The following is a 21,301-nucleotide window of genomic DNA, read 5'->3' on the forward strand; positions in this document are numbered from 1 at the left end:
ACTGATCTATGAACAAAAAACAATAATACGAAAAACTTTCTAAGAAATTGTAACAGTGGAAAGAAAACTTCAGACAACACATTGCTTTGAATGTCAAGTGAAACAGAAGCTCAAAATATCTCAACCATTTGAGTGGTTTTAAGTCCATGACACTAAAGTCCTGATAAAACCATCCCTTTGACATAACAACATGATCTTATCTACATAATGTTCTCCAGAACACAATCTATAGAAATGACATTACCACATTGAATCAAAAAAAATGGAAAATGCGAGAACATGTGTATCAAATGCAAAATGACAAACTGTGTGCTCTTACTTACATCAGATATTGTACATTTGTGCAGATACAGTCAAATTTTATGAGGTTTGTCAAGGTAGTGAAGTATGTAAGACTTTGAATACAAAGTACCGGTACTCTATCCAAGCAGTGCATTGTTATGAGTGAATGGGTGTGTGTGTGTTTGTGGGTTTGTATGTGTGTGTGTTTGCGGGTTGTGTGTGTGTGTGTGTGTGTGTGTGTGTGTGTGTGTGTGTGTGTGTGTGTGTGTGTGTGTGTGTGTGTGTGTCTGTGTTTGTACTAATGTGTGTATTGATGTGCATGAAGATATTTCATATGACAGAAGAAATAATAACCAAATATTGTGCAGAGAGAACATAGGCTCTACATCTGAATATCTTTCTCCACTTAAAATCATAGACAAGAATGCAAACCAAAACATTCCGAAGGGCATATATATCATACTTGATCGAGTATTTTGGAGACTTTGAAATAAAATCTACATCATTAGTCCATGACAGTAACAAATTAAAGTAGAAATAAAGAATCATTGTCTGTCACTTGATAGTATATTATAAAATTTGCAATATACAAAAAGAAGAAAAGATATCAAATTCGTAGATAAAGATTCATTAAGAACCAGAGGATTTAGCTCTCCTGTTATCAGCATCCTGCTTTTTGTACTGACAAAATGTAAAACTGGTATACACTAGAAAATCTATGCTTATAAAATTCATCATGCAAGTCTGGTGCCAAAATAAATACTGCATACTCTGAAACTGTAACAATAGTGGCATTTAAAGTGGCAGATCAGATAGAATCCATACGGGAGACTTTATAAAAATATGGCATTCAACAACTGTACGGCCTGAATACGAATGCAGCAAATGTGGATGAATAGGATCATGTGACTGGACTGAAATAGACAGATAGGAAGCAAAAGATCCATAGGAACATTACATTGCAATTTTTTCTTCTGTTATAATGAGGGGTCGGTCAACCCTTACACATAGTGCACATACACAAAGATTGTCAAAGTACATTGAATGATAAAAACAGATTGTTGTGCAGTATTCATCCTTGTTCTGTTGTAAAAGTGTAATTATGTGCTGTTGTTGTTGTTTTGTTTTGTTTTTTTGCTTTGGGAAGACATGGCATGAAAGATATGCAATATGACATGAATGTCGCTGAGAAGCCTTCTGTAGAAATCAAAGTATACAGAAATATACTTTCCCTCCCTGCAAACAGGACAGAGACATTGAACATAAAATCAAACAATATACAATCAGCCATACAAATGTTTTTTGAACAATGTCTGATTTGATTGACTTCACCTTGATATATGTTGAGAAGCTCCGTGTTTAAGTCCACTGATCTTTGATTTCTCTGAAAACATACACATTTGCAAACATAGGACACATAGGAAAAACATTCACAAGCATATTTCAACAGTACTATTGCATGGAACATCATGTCATGTCATGGGTGCTCATTACTTTCCACAATAAATATCAATACGCAAAACATGAAACGAGATATTTCACATATATATAAATGGCCTCTAACCTTTGTACAAAGGATTGTCACATTTACACAAACAGTTCTGAATCTTTTAACATCTTCACAAAATACAAAGTAGCAAGATATTACCTCACTGTCTGTACATGAAAAAGAAAAAAAAGATTAACAAATCTAACTCTTGATACAAAATTCCATACACACTACAGAATACTTATAGTTCAAGGCATTTGAAAACTGGATGTATAAAAGAGATGACACTGTAGCATGCCAAGTGCACTGAACAGTTTCTCATTTGTTAAAAATATCTCTAGCATCTCAAGCCTCCATCATTTTGTTCTACATAGAGTGGTGCCGTGTATTACATAACATCACCTTCATCAGCCCTCTCTCGTCAAACAGGAAGAAGGAGTAAATTACAACCGCTGCTTGTTCGTTACAACAGTCAACATAACAGTCTGGCAAAGATTCAATAATATATTCTCTCACATGGACAGGCCTTGCCTGTTTGCCTGGTAAATACATAGAAGCTAGAACAACAACAAAAAATAGGCTTGGCAGAAAACACTGTTAAAGTATAAACTCTGGGAATGCAAAGTTTGGAATAAAATGAAAATTATATCTTTTTGGTATTAACAAGACATCTTTGAAATAGACCAAAACTGACCAGACACAGTGGCAATGAGTACTTTGGCAGGCATCATACTTTTATGCACAGAATATGATATGAAACTTTGTCACATAACAAAATTCATTTCCACTGATAAGGCATCAGACGAACTCCTCATGTGTGAGTGATGTCTGTAATGTTATCTTGCCGTTGTTTTCATGCAGCTGAGCAATGTCTTTGAAAACACCAACCAGGTGCTCAAACCTGGGCCCCCAGCCCAGCAGCCTCTCTAGACTCACTTCAGGATTACTTTTGTCCTTCCGTGGATGTCCGTTCTCCTCCTCCGACGTGATCAGCGACCCTCCGCGAGAGTCCAGTCGCCTCTGCTTGAGGGCGCCGTTCACGTGCGGTAGCACACTGTCCTCCGCGTCCTCGATTTCCGCCAGCTTGCTGCGAATCACGGCCTCCGCAGAGAATTCCCTCTCGAAGCGCCGCTTGCCGTACTCCGATTCCATCTCGGAGCAGGTGAAAGAGTCATTGGTGTCGTCCGAGGTGGAATCGGGCGGCTCCAGCAAGTGAGAGGGATCGACGGGGGTGTGATCGTCTCGACGATGTCTGCATGGATGACCCCCGCTGCTGACCGATGAGAGGTCATCTATTGTGCTGGCATGGCTGCCTGACATGAGGTCAGGTCTTGCGGTGTTGAGTTGCGCTACCTCTTCGGCAGTGAGCCCCACTAGTGGGCTTTTACTAGTCCTCCCCTTTGATGGGGCTTTCTCTCCCTCATGGGAGAGGGGTGTGGCCCCCCGGCGGGCCTTGCTCCCGCTCCGAATGCTGCTAACATCCGAGCGGTGTGCCTGACTCCTCAGCTCACTCTGATAGCTGTGCTCCGAGTTGACGGGGCTAGCCAGGCTCCTGGCTGGGGTGGCCCGCCCACTATTTGGCACCGAGCCTATGCGTAATGTGTTGTTTGTGCTATAGTTGGAATGTAGTCCCGGACTCTGCCGCAAAATAGCATTCTGAGCGTCTAGCGGAGTACTGTGCGCTATATCATTTCCCATATGATGCGAACTATTACTGACCGGGCTCAGTCTCGCTGGTGATGCCTGGATCCTGGCCAACAGCGGGTTCTGGCTGGGTCTGTGCTTCTTCTTTCTGCGATTGCGATCGCGATCGTGATAGTGTTTATAATGATAGGCAACATCGATGTCTGATGCTGCTAAGCTACTTGCATTTTCTAAGTCATAGTGCTCTGCCTCGTCGAATTCAGGGCCGTTGCGAACATCCATCTCAATATTGACATGCTCACCAGTGTCATTCTCCATCATGAGTGAGTTGCTGGAAGGGTTGCTGTTGTTTTGGATTGCCATATTCTGCTCTATGATGTCAGGCGTCTGCCGCTGGATCAGCCCAGAAACGTTAACCTTCCCATCCGATCCTATCATGGTGGCATCATCAAAGGTGTCCCCCATAAATCCCGGGTTGTCTGTGGGACTCAGCCCCAACGTCTTGGGGACCCCTCCGAGGGCATTATTCTGAGCTGCGTGCCGCTTTTTCAAGGCAAAGCTGCGCCGCCGGACATACAAAACCGCTACTACGATAACAACGATCAGCAAAATCACGAAGATAATCGGTAACACAATGTAGAGCACATTGGAATTGTTGTTTTTGGTGGGTTCAGACTCTGTCTCACAGAAGCTTCCAGCAAATCCATCGAGACAAGTACAGGAGGCTCGTCCACCGCTTTCAGAGCAGGTGCCACCATTCCTACAGGTGTCGGAAGCACAGGCGGTGGGCACACAGGTGGGAAGATCGCCATCGGGGACGCACACCTCTCCCTGTCCGCATGGCGTGCCCAGGCAGGGGCCAGCTGCGTCACAACCTTCACCCGCGCTGCCTGATGGAACCGCCTCAAATCTCTCTGTTTCGCCATCCAGCGGCAGGGGCTTGCCATTCATCTCCACATCATCCAGACATCCAGTGAAACCTGCAGGTAAGCAGGAGAAACCAGTCAAAAGTAATGCTATTTGGTAGTGCTAATATGCTCTTCTTCTCGCCAAGATAACAATCCACATCAAATGTATATGGGAAAGCAATACCCGGTTCGTGAAAAATGGTACAATTCGAAGATGAATTCTGACATGCCAATGTAAATACTACAATGATTCAAATTTTTCTGCATATTCAATCATAATCTCAAGATATAAAGCAGATATGTGGCTGGATACTGCTAACAAGGTGTCCTGAGTAACATGTTGCACCAGTACAACTTAAAGACAGGCAAATTTTCCTTTAAGCATATACTCAGTACTCAACTACTAAATTCTCAATGCCAATCCATGAATGCTAAATCATGCAGCATCTGCATTTTCTTAAACTTTTTTGCATACTTTATGCAAACACTTTTTGGAACACAAAGGTGAATTGACATTCAAGAGTACACAGCATGACAAAATTCTTGCTCAAGATGCTTCCTGCAGTTAGATGCCCAAACTGCTGCAAATATGCAGTGGGTCAAAATAGCCTCTTCAGCAACTTAACTCTCCAGATTTTAGAGGAACTATTGGTCTCTGAGGATGAGTCTGTGAGGAAATATGCCAAGAAAATAAACACTACACATGAACAAATTCACCCCGGTCCAAAAGTGCACTTACCAGCTGCAGCTTGTCCATTGATGACAATTGGTGTCTCGGCTCCACCGATCCACATCCCGGTTACTGCCAGTGCGGTGAATTCATGGGGATCAGCAAATGTGGCAGTTTTCTCGATGTTGTCAACAACCAGAGTGATAAGGTCTCCGGCCAACGAGAGGCTGATGCTGTGCCAGGCTCCATCACCGAGGGATGGGGCATCTAGGAGGAGTTCTCCACTGCTCTGCCCACTGCTTCCGTGAGAGTATTCCAGCAAACCATCCTTCAGCTGTGACAGATACAATACAGGCGACGACTATTGTTATAACAAAGTCCTCAGGACCAGCAGTTTTCTTTCATTATACTGAAAGTTCTTTAAAGCTGTAAAAACAGGGAAGTACATAAAGATATACTGACGATAATTTTGGGACTTGAATTTTCTACTTCGTTGTAACAAGAATTTTGTTTTAAACTGTGTTTATTATAACTGAGTACAGTGTGAGCTGACTGCCAGTTGCTGTTGGCTGTGGTAGGAAAACTTCACAATATATTTCTTGGACACATCATCCACACTCCCATTATCTCTGTCTTGGATCATGACTTTTGCATCGGTAGTATCATGCTTGCAGTGTGTTATGCAGCAGGAGATTAATCATGATATGTGCACCACTTAGAAACATGAATGACTGAATTGCATCATGTAATACATCTGAAGAAAAAAAAAAAACTTTCCAAAAGATGTTCTGTCTGACAATGTCTTTGTTCTGAACTGGGACCTTCCGTACAATATCACTAGGTTGTCATATGAATAACACAGCATAATATACATGGAGTGTAAACAGTAACACAGTCAATTAGGGTACTGTGTGAAAAAAAAAAGGATGACTGTAATAACACATTAAAAAAACAGCTTCCGCAGCATACGACGAGCTGTCTTCACTGTCTAAACTATTCTCTGCTACAGTGATTTGTCATCATTGCAGCTAAATCCTGATGGCCGTACCTGTAAGGCTGTAAATTCCTCGTCGGAGGTAATGTAGAGAAGCAGGGCATCCTTCGTATCTGTTCTGAACGAGAGACCAACAGACTCGGACGCAGCCGCCCTCCTCCGTCTTCTCCTCGACAGCGACTTGGCCTCCTCGAGGAGCTGCTGCCGCTTGTAGTCCTCCTTGATGCGGTACGTCACAAAGCCTCCATCCCCGAGGGTCACAGGCTGGTAAACTGTTAGGGTCAAGAGAGAGGACACATTTGAATAAATCTGCATGTTGACAGGTTCCTTTAAAACAGTCTACAGCTCCAATCCGCAAAGAGACCATCGTTGAGTGCAAACATTTTCACATATCTACTACCTTCATCTTTAAGATCACAAAATCACAGTTCTTGCTTCATTTTAAGGAAGAGTCCTTCTAAAGAAAAGCAATGCGGTCCTTTAAGTATAACTAACACATTACAGGACATACATACATGATTCTATTTTCAAAAAAGGGCACAAACATTTCAACTTATGAAATCCACTAGCCAGAAATAACCTGACTCTAATCTAGGTAATCTTTGTCACATGCCCATCGCTCACAAGACAGTCATGAAGCTATTTCACAATCAAATCACAACATGAATGAAGATTTTGTATTAGACAAAAGTTAGTGCATATATGTTGGTTTGTTGTTGTATATTTAGGATGAGTGATCACAGCAATGATGCAGAAAATGAAGTGGCATCAGATCAATTGAGCTGTCCTTCATTAATAGACCAATCATTCAAAATCAAAATCAACCAGTCAAGCAAACATAAAAACAAACCTAAGTAACTTAACACAGCTACAGTTAACTGCGATCACTCTGATATAACATGCCGGTTCTTAGTTACGAGCCTGAAATATGATACATATGAAATCTGATATGATCTCACCGTCACTGCACATGATGGGGTCACACTGACACCAGCTATCCCACCACTCCTCCACACAGGTGTTCCCATCTGGGCAGGGCTGGGCGCTACTGCAGGTCCCGCCCTCCCGACTGCACCCTTCCACCAGGCCGGCGCTGTCCACTGCATTGGTCATGTCCTTCCGCTGCCCGTTGATGTAAATCCCCTTCATGCAGCCCACAAAGTCGGCAGAGGACACTTGGGACGGCCTTGAGGTGATCTCTGTGATGTCAGCCACACCGCCAATAGAGAGAGGGGTACCTCCAAAGTCGAGTGATCTACAGAGACCAAACAAAAAGAACACATGAGTATCATTCCAATCGCATCAATCTCAAATAGTTTCACCTGTTTCCCTCAATGAAAAAAAAAAAGTCATAGATAGACCTAGCAGCTGCAAGTGTTTCAAGAATGACAAATAGGACAAGTGCACAGAGTTAGTCTTTTGATATACTTTTTGCGGCCTTCATTCAAATCTAGTGGACACTGAAATGTTGTTGCCACGACAATGAAATGCTAGATCTTGAATTTCACTTCATATTTAATCCAACACTTCATTAAAGTGACATGCATACAACTGTAAGTGATTACGTGCACTGACATTTTCAAACACTATCGGTATTTAATCAAAGAAATATGACGAAACTATTTTTTTCATATGAACGATGTCACCACTTCGCTTTCAGACTTCACATAAGTGCATTGCCTCAACTACACTCAACTGGAAAAGGTTGCATTCACATCCAAACACAAGCCCAAAAAGAAAGACTTCTCTTACATGGTAGTCATCTGCACAGCTGAACACGCATCCGATGACAGTGTACGGCAGTCATCATCCAAGAGATTAAGACTTACGCTCTGTTGAGAAAACAAAAATCAAACAAAGAATGCAAAACATTAAGACATTTGATTTCATTAGTCCTTTGGGGATTTGCACTGAACATCGACTTTCAATATGTGTAACGAGTTTATGCCTGCATCTGGTAGCAAATAAATGGATCAATTCCCTACTGCCGTTACCCCACCACACCCCTTAGATCATACTGTGGTTCAGCACCTGTTGAATGAGCATCAATCAATATCAAACTTGATTTCTTGGCAAAGTAGATACATACAAAATTATGCCAAAGACAGCATGACAACATAATTGAGGCATTATTTCAGCTAAGTGGTGTGGAAGTGTTTGCAGTTTGCAGATGTGGATGCAGATCTCGGCTACGTGCGGAGACCCATGAACGCAGCCGCTCGTGGGGACGATAATTAATTGCCTTGGGTAAGACTAGAAGCTAGGGACACATTAGCATTTGACCCGCAGCACCCTGCAACAGGCTTCTACTCTGTTTTAATAGCCTCTACAAAGTTCATGATGGGACAAACATTAGCTCGAGAATAAAAGTGCCGGAGCAAGAACACTTGATTTACACAGTTGTGAATTGTAACTCCTTTTTTTTAACTCCTATATACATGAAATATGTCCAAAAATGGAATATTATGTTAACTAGAATTGTCATGTGACTGACTATGATTTAGGATGAGGTATGAGCATTTTAAATTCTTGTACTTCTGAACTTCTCTGAGGGCGGTAAGCAAAACTAAGACATTAGGAAATGTTCCCGGCTCAGTAACAGGTGATCACTGCATTTCGCTGGTTTACTGATTAGGTGGAGCTGACGGTCATTGGTATCAAGGGGTTTATCTGTTCGCACCAATCATGATTTTGTGGATTAAAATGTTCCACTATCTGCAAATTGCAATTCTGCATCAAATACCCTGCTCACATGCAATGTGCTGTTAGTGTTACATACATGAATAAGCTCAGAATCCCACACATGTGTATCAACCCGGCTGTGGATTCTTGAAGTGCTATGAAAACTGTTCAGTGTCGATTTTCTTGTGATTCTTTTTTTTAATTAGCATAATCATTATCATTGTCAGAATCATCATCACTTCTGCTAATACTACTACTACTACTACTGCTGCTACTATCATTATTATCATAACTATTATTATCAGCATCATTGTCATCATCATTTATTTAACAACTACATAAGAACAATAGCATTACGATGAAGGCACTGATTTGATAATGGGTTGTTAGAGTTTGTATCCTATGATATTGCGTCGCAGAGATAACTCCAATTATTCATATTCTTTGTGCAATTGTATTGATCATGAGCAAAATCAGTCTTTGTGAGGCCAAAGACATCATCTGCAAGTTCTGCATTTTATCTGTTCCTTCAGATGGGGAGAATATGAGAGTTAATCTCATAAACATAAAGTCAAGTCTCAGGCAATGAAAACCTTGCGGAAGGCAGATTCAAAGCATCGTCGACCACACTAATATCCCCCTCATGATACTGATGGTGGTAGTCATTGTATAATCCAACGAATCATTCTCAGGGAATTTCCTGACATGATATGCCCTCCTCTTCTCTGCATGTATCCAGGCAGCATCCCAAGCTTCCCAAGGAAATCTCACAACAAAAACTTGCACTAAAGCTACATTAGATCAGCGAGGGGCGTAGAACTTTTGATACAAACACAGGGCATTCCAGCTCAGATGGTATGTGACTGAAAAGACCACCCCTCTCATCAAAAAACGGAATGGTATGTACATGTCTGATTGCGCAAAATATAATTGGAGGACATATCTGGGGTCCTGTTCCCAAAAACTGACAAGGTTTTTGCCCTCATATTTTGCAATAAATCGTTCACCAACGTAATATTCAGCCAGACCGTGGCTTCCTCCCCCACACTGATTGGTTGTTTGGAGTCAGGGCTTTGGCTCTTCTGATGTGAGGGATACAAGAGGAGCTGCGGTGGTCCTGATTACCCCAAGCTTGATTTCACTCTCTACCGGTACATTTGAAAAATAACATATTCCAGCAAAGCCAGATATAGGGTTGCATACATCCATGTCGAGTCATTACATTCCCTAATCTCATTCGAATATGAGAAGGGGGCTCTTTATTGAATGAAAATGTTATATATCTACCTCTACATCTGTACGGTACCCGGTGCATTTTTCATAAACTACAGCAACATTATTTTCAATGCTTTTTATTGGGGGGGGGGGGGGGGCTTTAAATTATTCTAGGGTTATTTGAATTGAATATATCAGGGGTCTCATCTACTACACTATTTTGGTCCTTCGCCATTATTCTCATGACCTAGTTTTGAAATGACATTTTTGTGGGTGTTTGCTTTTTTCTTCGTAGTAGTACAACAACTGTATCACTAAAAAACATGATAATTGGTGCCCAAATTCATACACTGCTGAACGAAAGAAACTGTACCAAACAACTAAAAAGAACAGGGTCCTCTGAAGATGCCATACCTGGAGCAATGTATGTTTCATATGAAAGAAGAAGAAATCATCTGAGCCTGGTGTCACATGACAGGCAAAGAGAATTCCTATTGGCAAAAGACAGGGTGTCAACGGGATGACCCTGTCCTCGTAAATCCACCATTGTGTCTGGTGGTGGGGGTAAGCTGAGATATGGAAGAGTCTCATTTACAGTGAAAAATGGTCTTATTTGTGATTATCCTCGTGCATATTTGCCGCTTCCACTCCGCCATTTGTTTGAAATACTAGACAAAAGACATCTTCATTTTGGGCAAAGACAATTCATGTAGCATTACCAATGTCACGCCACATACCGCAGGAAATTATTGTCATACTAATCTCTACCTTGAGAGTTCTTTTTTTTTTAAATTCTGAAGAAACATGCAACCTGCTTTAAAAAAAAAAAAAAATCAACCATGTATTCCTCCAGACACACTTTCCATGATAATGAGACACCTGACATAAAAAACACATGCAGAGTTTGCCCATACAGAGTAGGGAATAAATGCACAACACTCTCATCAAAATATGGATGACTTTTACCCTGTGTATACATGTGAAAATTAATACAGAAAAAGATTTGGTTGTCTTGTTTTTCAATGTTTTTCAATTGTTTGTCTTTCTTCCTTCTTTTCTTTTCTTAAGAGGGTAATTTAAAAGCTTTTTGATATGAACATTTGAGAAGAAAATGATTCAATGCTCATGCAATGTACACAGACATCATGTGACAATAATGAATCATGTTGATCATAAAGATACTTTACAAGCAGAGGATACTAATAGCACAGGGCTTGGCTTCTACATTAACAAAACCCCATGCAAAGGTGCTTACAGTATTTCTGATGTTCTTCTCTCCACAGGGGGGAGTAGAATATGTCTTTCAAGAACACCTCTCAACATTCGTGCTACGCACATTACATACTCATCTTTATCCATGACAAGCTGTACTCTTTATCAGTGACCCGTAGTGGTACATACGCTATTTGGCTACATACACCTTATTCATATGACAGTATATTCATCATCGCTGCGAAAAACCTAGGTAGATTTACTGCAATAAACATCAAGGGGTAATTTAGATCAGGTTGTGATGAGCATGCTGAAGGATTTACATCACTCATTTTTCACAGAAGCATCTAACAGATAAAGATCGCAGACTTGATTTTCAAGACTGGTTGAAATGTCTGACCAGATGGAGATTGAATTCGCTCCGCACTTTGGGGCAAAATGGTGAATAGCCATGTACTTTCCACTTTGGTCAGTGACATTAGGTTTGGAATGAGTCCCAAGCAATACGGTGCACTCAATCTGTTGCCAACAAACCTTTTTCATCGCCCATTTGATTAACATGGATTCTAAAAGAGCAGTCATCATTTCTACAGTTCTTCAGGAAATCAATCACTTGCTAAACAACGGCCACATTTGTTTCTCAAAAGGGCGTGCATGACACTAGCCTTTATTACTCTCTCTCTTGAAAATATTTCTCTCTCCTTTGTAACCAGCGCAGAATGAAGATTTTGAAATACAAACTTACAAACATGAATCAGCTAGTACCACTTTGAGATCTCCTTACTTGTGATTGTCATTATATATGTACTATTATCAAGTTGTCTGCCCAGACAGCAGTGACAAAAATGTGATTCAGCAATTGCCTACGTCATTGGTTTGTCATGCCAAAAAATACAGATAATGATACTGTAACTTTTGACAGCAGCTTTTGTGTACCAGGTATGTCTTGGGGCCATATGGTTTTTGGTGTTCTGCCTATCTGGTTTTTGAGAATGTGCTGTGCTCATATGCAGTTTCACAGCGCTGCATTGCAGGCATCCTCAGTTTTGCAGTTGCATTCTCTCCTTAAGAAGTTTGCAGACTTCTGGAGATCAAATGAAACTACCGTGGTAGATATTGCACATCATAGAACTGAAAGTTATCTTTTTTTCTTTTTAATGAAAAACATCAGGTATCTAATAAGGCAAACCAAGGCTCATGTTGGAGAAGCCTGTATTAATAACATGGCTATCCCTAGTTCATTTCTTTCATCACTATACATCCCATTAAGAAAACAAAAACAAAACAGAACACCCTCCAGCTGATGCCAACAACGTTGTCTCTACAGCGAGATGAAACCTGATGACATGCCAAGTCGTGTGATGCCTGGAATTAAGGTATAGGCAGTGACTAGCAAAGATCAGCACCCCATAATTTATCACCCACCATCACCCGCAACACCGACTTGCATGGCATGGAATTCTCGCCAGCCTGGTAATGACTTTTCCCCTAGTTTTGCAGCATAAATATGACACCTGATATTTTCATATTCAAGCTGCTAGGTTTTACTCGGTCAAGTGAACATACACTATGCTCATTTTCACCGTACACTTTGTTGGGCAGCGCCATTAAATGATTCTGGAAAACTGGGATGATGTGTGCACTAACTTGAACTTCTAGGGCAGTTTGCGCATGAACTTTTGAGAGGATGCATGATATCAAAGGGAATCATCAGCAGCCATAAACTATTGTGATTATGGAGTTTATAAGTCAAACAATCTTGGAAGCGAACCATCCATGGAAATAAGTCAACATTGATAGGTTTCATGATGTATCTAGCTATTCTACAATCAATTCAAATAAGACATATCTCTGCAAAGGTTTTCGTACACTAAGTATACAAACATATAAATGTGAGCTCGACAAGGAGTTAGGACACATAAATCTCTTGTTTGTTTGCTTGTTTGGTTGGGTTCTCTGCGAAATGTGGGGTCTATGACTTTCACATTCTATATCTACTTTCCCTTTAAGGGTGTGATGACATTTTTCCCACCTTCTACACATGACTGGCAAAAATCTGACAAGCATGCCTTTAAAGGTGCATGATGGATCACCTCCTGAAATCACACCACTACCCCCCAGAATGCTCAAGAGGAACAAATACCAAGAAGCTAAATCTTTCATCAAGGAATCCTTGCTGTAGATGGACACTTAATTGCAGTGGCCACTATGTTAACCTCACAGGCTCTTTGAAAAATCGAGAGGACAAGAATTTATTGTTGTTGTTTTTTGGTCTTTTTTAAAATGGCAAATGTTGTTTGAGGGAGGATGTTGCCTCTTTGCCAATGAGATCATAAATCGGTCGAAGTACGGCATCTCCTTCAGAAGTTCATGTGTTATTTTTCCTCAATTTCTTTCCCCCAGTTTAAAAGTGAAAATAAACATTGCGCACATGCTGTCAGTATGTGGGGCAAGTTCGGCTAACTTATGAAGTGTTACTGTGGGGGATGATTTGTACCTTGGCAAGAGCGCATCTTCTCTGCTCTCTCAACTCAAGGGCTGGGTCATGCTGGGCAAATGTGTGTGAGGGAATAGTTTCCTGTCTTTTACCCATTCCGCAGTTTCACTAGCATCACGACCTGTGCCTATAAATTTGCTTGAATGAGGTCACTGTGACATGCAAACATAAAGCAAATTTGAAGGAAACCTTCTCAAACTCTAAACATTCGATTGTTGGTGGGTTTTTTTTTCTCCATAGAATTTTCCCACGTCTTCCTATCAGAAAACTTGTTCAGATATTCCGCAAACATTACAGGCTTTTGTTAGAATTGTAAAATTCCAAGTCAATGCTCGTTCAAATGTTTTCTACACTAAGTGTATGTTTGGCATGGATTTAAGCATAATTGGGAATAACAGCATACATGAGAGACAGGCAACCCGTTTGTACTGATAGTTATGATAGAGTAAATTGTGGGGGAGTGTAAAAAAAAATTGCTCTGCCCAAGCAATACATTATGGCTGAAACATAAGATATGTTGTCTGTTTGGACAATCAGGTTCCTATATATCTGAAAAAGAATTCTTATCTATGAATAAATGGCAGTCAAAGGGGTGTGATGCCTTACCGCTCCTTCGAGTCGTACTTCCACTTTGTGCCAGTTTCCGTCGTTGACAACCTTACTGGTAGAAATGCTGCTCTGCCCATCAGGTGCGAAGTTAAATGACAGTTGAAGTAATCCTTCCACCACTTCCAGGGCAACAAATATGGCGTTGTTACTTGTGGAGTCATCATGATTGTAGAGCAAAAGGCCGTGGGTGGATGTCATGGCAAACTCAATGGAGACAACAGCACTGGAGGATGGCAGGGAGGGGAAGGCGATGAAGGAACCACCCTCGAAACCGATGGTGGTGTGCTGGCACCGCTCACCCCAATGGCTGTCATCACACTGACACACAAAGGTACCTTCTCCTTCTGTGCAGGTACCGCCATTCTCACATGGGCCAACGCTGCAAGGGCCAATCTCACAGAAAAAGCCGGTGTAACCGTCCGCACAGTCACAGTAGAACCCATTGGTGAGATCTTCGCAAGTGCCGCCATTAATACATGGTGCGCTGCTGCACTCATTCACTTCGCTCTCACATCTGGCACCTGTAAATCCAGGTAGGCAAGCACACGTGTAGCCTCCGATGTCATTCTGGCAGGTGGCCCCATTGAGGCAGTTGGCATCCTCGCAGTAGTCCGTCGGGATTTCACAGGTTTTGCCCCCATATTCTGCTGGGCACGAGCAGGTGAATCCGTGAGTGGTTTGTATGCCAACGAATATCACTGGGTTGCTCTCAACAATAACATTCTGAAGGTCATGATCTATGTAATAGCTGCAGATGCCATTATTCTGGCAGGGGTCATCAGAGCAGGCGGTGTAGTCTATGCTTTCTATGATCATCTTTGCCTGGTTCTCCAGGGTCGCCTCGTTGCTTGTCAAGACCTGCACAAGTTCCTCCCGCAAGAGGTGCTGCCCATTCTGCTTCTTAACAGCCAGCAGCATGTTGACCTTGTCGATGCCTGGACTGTCTGTGATACTCAAGACAATAACATCTTCTTGGCTGCTGAGGAAAGTAGATAGGGATGTCTTGAATAAGTCATAGGACTGGGACAGGAATCTCTCGGCGGTTGTGTCAGCCAATCGTAGAGTAACACTGTTTGAAAGTGTGTCATTGGTGAAAGATTCGTATATGACAGTGAAGGAGGACGTCACGCTTTGGTGGGAGCCGTCATTGCCTGACACGTGTAGGCTGAGTTGGGATTCTCCAGTGCGCTGGTTTGAGAAGAGATTACAGTTTGATTGGATGGAGAACTGGGAGGTATCACCACTGGTAATCTGGCAAGTGAATATGTCGTCAGAATCTGGGTCGATGGGTTTGACAGATCCGATGAGGCCACCGTTAAACCTTGACTGATACATCTTCACTTCAATACCAGCCTGTCTCGCAGAAGATGGATTGTCATTGCGATCTGCTACAGTGATATGAACAGCTGACACGGCAGTGACTGCTGGAGACTCTCCATCACTTGCTTGAATTTGGAGGAAGTAATCCGACTTTATTTCACGGTCCAGTGTCTGGGTGGTACGAAGAACATTGCCCGACAAAGTGAAAGCAGGGCTATCGGCAGTGGGGAGCAGAGTGTAGGTAAATCGGGAGGGATCCGAGCTCAGATCAGGATCTGTGGCACTCAGGGTCATCACCAATTCATTTGATGGTTCATTTTCAAAGACAAAACCCTGCGCTGCATCCCCTACAAATGATGGGCCATTATCATTGACATCATCCAGCTGCACAATGACCGAGGTGGTGCCGGTCTGCTGCGGACTGCCAGAATCGACTGCTGCCAAAGTCAGGTAGTAAATGGCTACGGTCTCGCGGTCAAGTGCAGCAGCCGTCTGAATGCGGCCAGTTCTTGCGTCAACAGAAAATGCATCATCCGTATTGCCATCAATGATGGAGTAGTTGAACTGCCTGAAGCTCGGCTCCTCGTCGTAGTCCACAGCTGTGACGATCGTAATGTACGAGCCCCTTGGAGCATCCTCACTGACACGGGCTTGGTACTGATCCGATGTGAAGACAGGAGCATCGTTCCCATCCTGAATATGAATGACCACTTCTGCCTCATCGATGTCATTTCCAAAGATTGGGCCTTCATTCTTTGCCATAACTGAAAGAGTGACTGTGTCCGCTTCTTCTCGGTCAAGCATGCCGCTTGCAAAGGATACAGTGATGAGACCTGTGTCTGAGTTGATGGTGAAACCCTGCGAGTTACTACCACCAATGAGAAGGTAGTAAACAATGGCGTCATTTCCAATGTCATTATCACTTGCAAATACCATGCCAACTGGTGTCCCATCAGCCGCATGTTCATTCACGTAGAACTCATACTGATGTTGAGAGAAGACTGGATAGTATTCATTCATTCCGAGAAGGTTGACAGTGACATGGGCAGAAGACACCATGGTAGCTTCCTCATTAGTGGCAGCAACAGTCAGTTGATATGAAACCTTCCCAGCCTCGTAGTCCAAGTTACCTTGTGTGAGGATTAATCCCGAGTTCCTATTAATGGTAAAGAAGTCAGTGTCCCCTCCTGTGATGATGTATTCAAAGTCAGCATTGGCACCGACATCTGCATCTGTTGCAGTCACCGTGATAACTGGTGTTGCGCTTGGAGAGTTCTCATAGACATCAGTTACGTATTCCGAGGGATTGAATTGTGGAGCGTTGTCATCTACATCAGTCACAGTGATGACCACAGTTGCTGTAGCAGACCGTGAGTATAGGGCTGAATCTTGGGCCACCACTTTGACCTGATGCTGTTGAGATACTTCCCGATCCAAGCTCCCAATGACGGTGATCAAACCGGATGTCTCATCAACGCTGAATAGGTCATCATCGGCTGCGGTCAGGGAGTACCTGATCTCACCGTTGATGCCATTGTCATCGTCCATTGCATGAACGGTGATAATCTCTGCACCAACCACATTCTCTGAGACTGAAGCGGGGAATGTCTGATAATCAAACACCGGTGCAAAGTTGTTGGAACCTGTGATGAGGAGAGTCACGGTAGTGTTGTCCTCTTTTGAGAAATGTCCTTGGTCAATCGCTTTGATTTGGAGCTGATATATGGAACCAATGTCCCCCATGAGAGAAGTTGTCAGTGTCGTGACCCATCCTGTGTTACTTTCGATGCCAAATCTTGATGTTCCATTCCCACCTGTCACTGAGTAAACAATGACTGCATTGGATCCAGAGTCTCTGTCTGTGGCTGTAACCTGGATAATACGTTCATTTGATCCCATGTCTTCCGTAACTGGAGAGAAGTAAGTCGGCGGATCAAACACCGGCTTGTAGCTGTTGTCCTGGATGACATGCACCACTATTGAGGCTTCATCATACAAGGAGGGTGTGCCGCCATCTACCGCAAAGACGCTGAATTCATACCTATTCGGATCTGGAGTTTGACCTGGTTGAGGCACTATATAGGAGATTGGCTGAGTGGGATATACCCAGCCACCAACAGCTGTGCTCTCAACACGAAACATGTCTGTCATAGTTTTGAGGATGAAGTCAATCTGGCCATTATCTCCATCATCACTGTCAGTAGCAGAAAGAGTTGTGAGGGGAACATTGGAGGAGAACACAAATTCTGGGAAAGTCAGCTCAATAAAGTCTGTTGTGAAGACAGGAGCATTGTCATTGACGTCTTCCACATTCACAGTTACCTGTGTCTGCACGTTATGTATGCCATCTTGAGCTTTGACGAGAAGATAGTGGATTTGCTCCTTCTCATTTTCGAAATCAAGGGTTCCATTGACGGTGATCTCTCCCGTCACCTCGTCGATTGCAAAGAGGGAGGACGATCCACCAGCCTCCAGGGCAAACTGGCTGAGATTGCTCTCGTCAGGGTCTGTGGTGTGTACTGTCACGACATGAGTGCCTGGAGGGGCGTTTTCAGGGATGCTGGCCTCGTATATCCTAGTGAAAGACATCCTGTTGTCGTTAATATCCGCTACCGTGATGACGACTATGGCTGAACCGGACATCGCAGGATTAGTCCCATCTGAAGCGACGACTGTCAGTAGGTACTCCGGTGTGCGTTCCCTGTCCAGGGCTCCAGATGTCCTGAGAAGTCCAGAGGATGGGTCAATAGTGAAGGCATCATTGGTATTGCCCGACTCAATAGAGTAAGTGACCTGACCATTGACACCACTGTCTTTGTCCTGTGCCGACACGGTTACAACGTCCACTTGAATGGCTTGCTCCTCCACTACAGTGGCAGTGTACACAAGCTGATCAAAGACAGGGGCATTGTCGTTTTCATCAGTGACTGAAATGCGCACTTCTACAAAGTCAGACAGTGGCGGGTTGCTTCCATCTGCTGCTTCCAGCCACAGGGAATATGAGGGAAACATTTCATAGTCGAGATTTTGGGCAAGGGTAAGAAGTCCACTCTGGCTGTCGACTTCAAAGGTATCACCATGGTTGCCTCCTGCGATGGAGAAGGTTGTGCCACTCGTTGCTGTCACTGTCACCACATCAAATCCAATCTGTGTGTTCTCACTGAAGCTGTGGCTTGAGCCAGACGATGGAGCAGTGATGACAGGGAAGGAGGCAGTGCTGAACTCAACACGAAGCTGAGCGACTGCAGGGTTCTGACCAGGTGCAGTATTCTGCGCCGTAATCTGCATTTCATACGTTGTCATCTCATTGGTGAGGTCTTCCGCTGTGAACACAACCCCGGTGTTGGCATCAATCTGAAATTTGCTGCTGCCACTTCCAGTCAAGCTGTACGTGATGACTGCATTGGCACCAAGATCCAGATCATCAGCTTGCACTGCCGCCACATACCGACCTTCGAGGAAAAACAAGATGAAAACAATCATAAGTGCAAGCCAAATAAATGCGTTTGCCATCGGTGCTTTACCTGATCTAATTGGAAAAAAGAAAGATTAAAAATCCGAACAAAAATTCTCCCCAATTAGCAGTACTAATTTACAGAATGAAATCAGAGTATGAAGCATCAGAAAGTTGGTTTTCCTATCTGTATATGAAGGAGTCTATTCCCACAATGACACTGTTTTGAAATTCTATGAAAAAAAAAATGTATAATACAGGTGTAAGAGCTGATCCACTGATAATGTGAAATAAACCTCTGAAAGTATACAATGACCTTCTTGGGAATACATCTTAAATCATGACATTTTCGGAGATTATTATGAAGGACTCAAAATTTCTCAGCACCAGAACAATCTTCTCTACATGAGATATATCACTCATCAATGCTGGTTAGGCTCATGAGATTACAAAAATCAATAATGATGAAGTGATTACCACAGTTAGAATGCACACACTAGCTTTTTCAGGTCTATGGTCAGGGGAACAAGAAACATACCTTGTGGGGATGTAGCAGGAATTACTGCCAAGTAAGAAGAGGATGGGAAATGTGGAGCATTATCGTTGACGTCCAGCACCTCGACGACCACTGTGGTCTGTGCTTGCCGTGAGGGGCCATCATGGACAGTCACGGTCAAGACATAGGATGTCTGTGTCTCGCGGTCAAGCACTCCTGATGTGATGATGCGACCCCCCAGTGGGTCAATGGTGAACTTTGACCCGATGTCATCGTTCAGCTGATACCTGACAAGTCAATGAAGAGAAAGGTAACTCTTTATAGGTTGCTATATAGTGTATAAGCTATGCATCTTTAAAAGAGGATTACATTGGTGAAGAAACTACACATTTTGCAAAGACAATAACCAAAAGTAATAAGGTAGTAGATAAGATCTGAATGAAATGAGGAAGTGTCATTATTTCTATTACCAGTATTATTGTCATTATAATTACCACCATTACCATTATCAAATGATTTGTCAGTATTTATGAATGAAAAGGGCAAGGCTCGACTATGCAAACAAGTGTGAGTTCAGTTCACAGGAACTCATATGTTGGGGTAACATCAGTAACAATATTTTACAGAATGACAATTGTTGGAATCCACACAGCAATGAAATTCAGAGGCAGTGTCTTTTACTGTTCTCATGTAGTAGTCCTCCTTTGGTGAGCCTTTCTGCTGTCAACTCAAATATTTGTCTGCAGATGACAACGTTATCCAAATCCTTCGTGTCAAACTGAAAGTGAATTGCCCTTTTGTGCAGCATTTACAAGTTAAATCCAGAGATATTATTTAAAGCTCATCAAATGGTTGGGAATCTTCTAGTCGACTTCAGACTGAAGGCTCATGTAAAGATTTTGATGTAAACATCCACATTATGCCGTCGTGAAGGGATCACTGTGACAATTGACATATCTCAGCTAATAGGCGTATTTCTATTTCCAGACAACTGCATTACTTCAAAGAAAAAGTCATTTTGGTTCAAGGTATCAGTGTATCAATTTGTCTGCAAGAGCAACTGGCAAACTTTTTTTAAAGTCCAAAGTTGTTTGTTTTGAAGTTCTTTAACCCCCCCCCCCTTCCCCCTTCAGAGGATTTTTACTTATGTGGGATGTCGTGTGCACATCTGAAAGTGGCACTCCTTCTATAGGTTCAACCAGTGTCAAGGCATACTGTAATCTGCACCAAAACAATTACAAATGTGACAGCCCCCTTGGCACTTATCAGAATCTAGGAGGCTGCAAATCCTATCTGATCCCTGCATGTCACGACACTGTGGTACACGGAGGACAAGGTCTCCCACATAAGCCTTCACACGCATGCCGGTGAAGCGAGTCGCATGATGCATAAATCAAGAGGATCACTTTCTTTTGTGAAACAGCCAAGGACACGGAATAAAGAAGAAGATCGCACCGTGCAACATCCGTAAACTGTTTGCGAGGAATTTGTACGATCGGTGTAGGGAGTCACGTTGAGATTATTTGTGTCATACTGGTGGTAGGATATGTATTCCGCTCTAACAGCAAATTTGTATTGACAAATTTTCGAATTGTTCGCACCTTTCACTATCATGAATCTCACTATCTTTAAGATGAAATGTTAACAGGCGTGATTATGTACACAACATGTGTATTTCAGCAGCAGTCATTGTAAGGAATTGATCAATGGGGTCTCTATCCCACAATCCTGAATTAGTTATGTAGATGGGATTCACTCTTTTTCTTTGGTAATATCACAACATGCTTCTGCAGAAGAGATTACCCTCCCCAATGCCCACAGCAGTAAAA

The 21,301-nt window shown here is 42.7% G+C and overlaps 1 protein-coding gene across 1 annotated transcript in view; it reads right to left on the minus strand.

Moving 5' to 3' along the window:
• Positions 1 to 2,562: 2,562 nt before the first annotated feature.
• Positions 2,563 to 21,301, minus strand: part of LOC139718297 (protocadherin Fat 4-like) — a 108,683-nt gene continuing 89,944 nt past the window's right edge. Inside the window, exons 6-12 of the mRNA XM_071629781.1 lie at positions 19,515 to 19,759; positions 14,200 to 18,974; positions 7,740 to 7,819; positions 6,947 to 7,242; positions 6,042 to 6,259; positions 5,063 to 5,327; positions 2,563 to 4,395 (exon numbers count right to left, since the gene is read on the minus strand). Of these exons, the coding sequence (XP_071485882.1) occupies positions 2,570 to 4,395; positions 5,063 to 5,327; positions 6,042 to 6,259; positions 6,947 to 7,242; positions 7,740 to 7,819; positions 14,200 to 18,974; positions 19,515 to 19,759 (7,705 nt within the window). The 3' untranslated portion in view covers positions 2,563 to 2,569. The remainder of the gene's footprint in view (positions 4,396 to 5,062; positions 5,328 to 6,041; positions 6,260 to 6,946; positions 7,243 to 7,739; positions 7,820 to 14,199; positions 18,975 to 19,514; positions 19,760 to 21,301) is intronic.

Source organism: Diadema antillarum, unplaced genomic scaffold (genome assembly GCF_040938485.1).
Source record: "Diadema antillarum isolate AM-2024a unplaced genomic scaffold, OU_Dant_1.0 scf00000092, whole genome shotgun sequence".
Classification (NCBI taxonomy): domain Eukaryota; kingdom Metazoa; phylum Echinodermata; class Echinoidea; order Diadematoida; family Diadematidae; genus Diadema; species Diadema antillarum.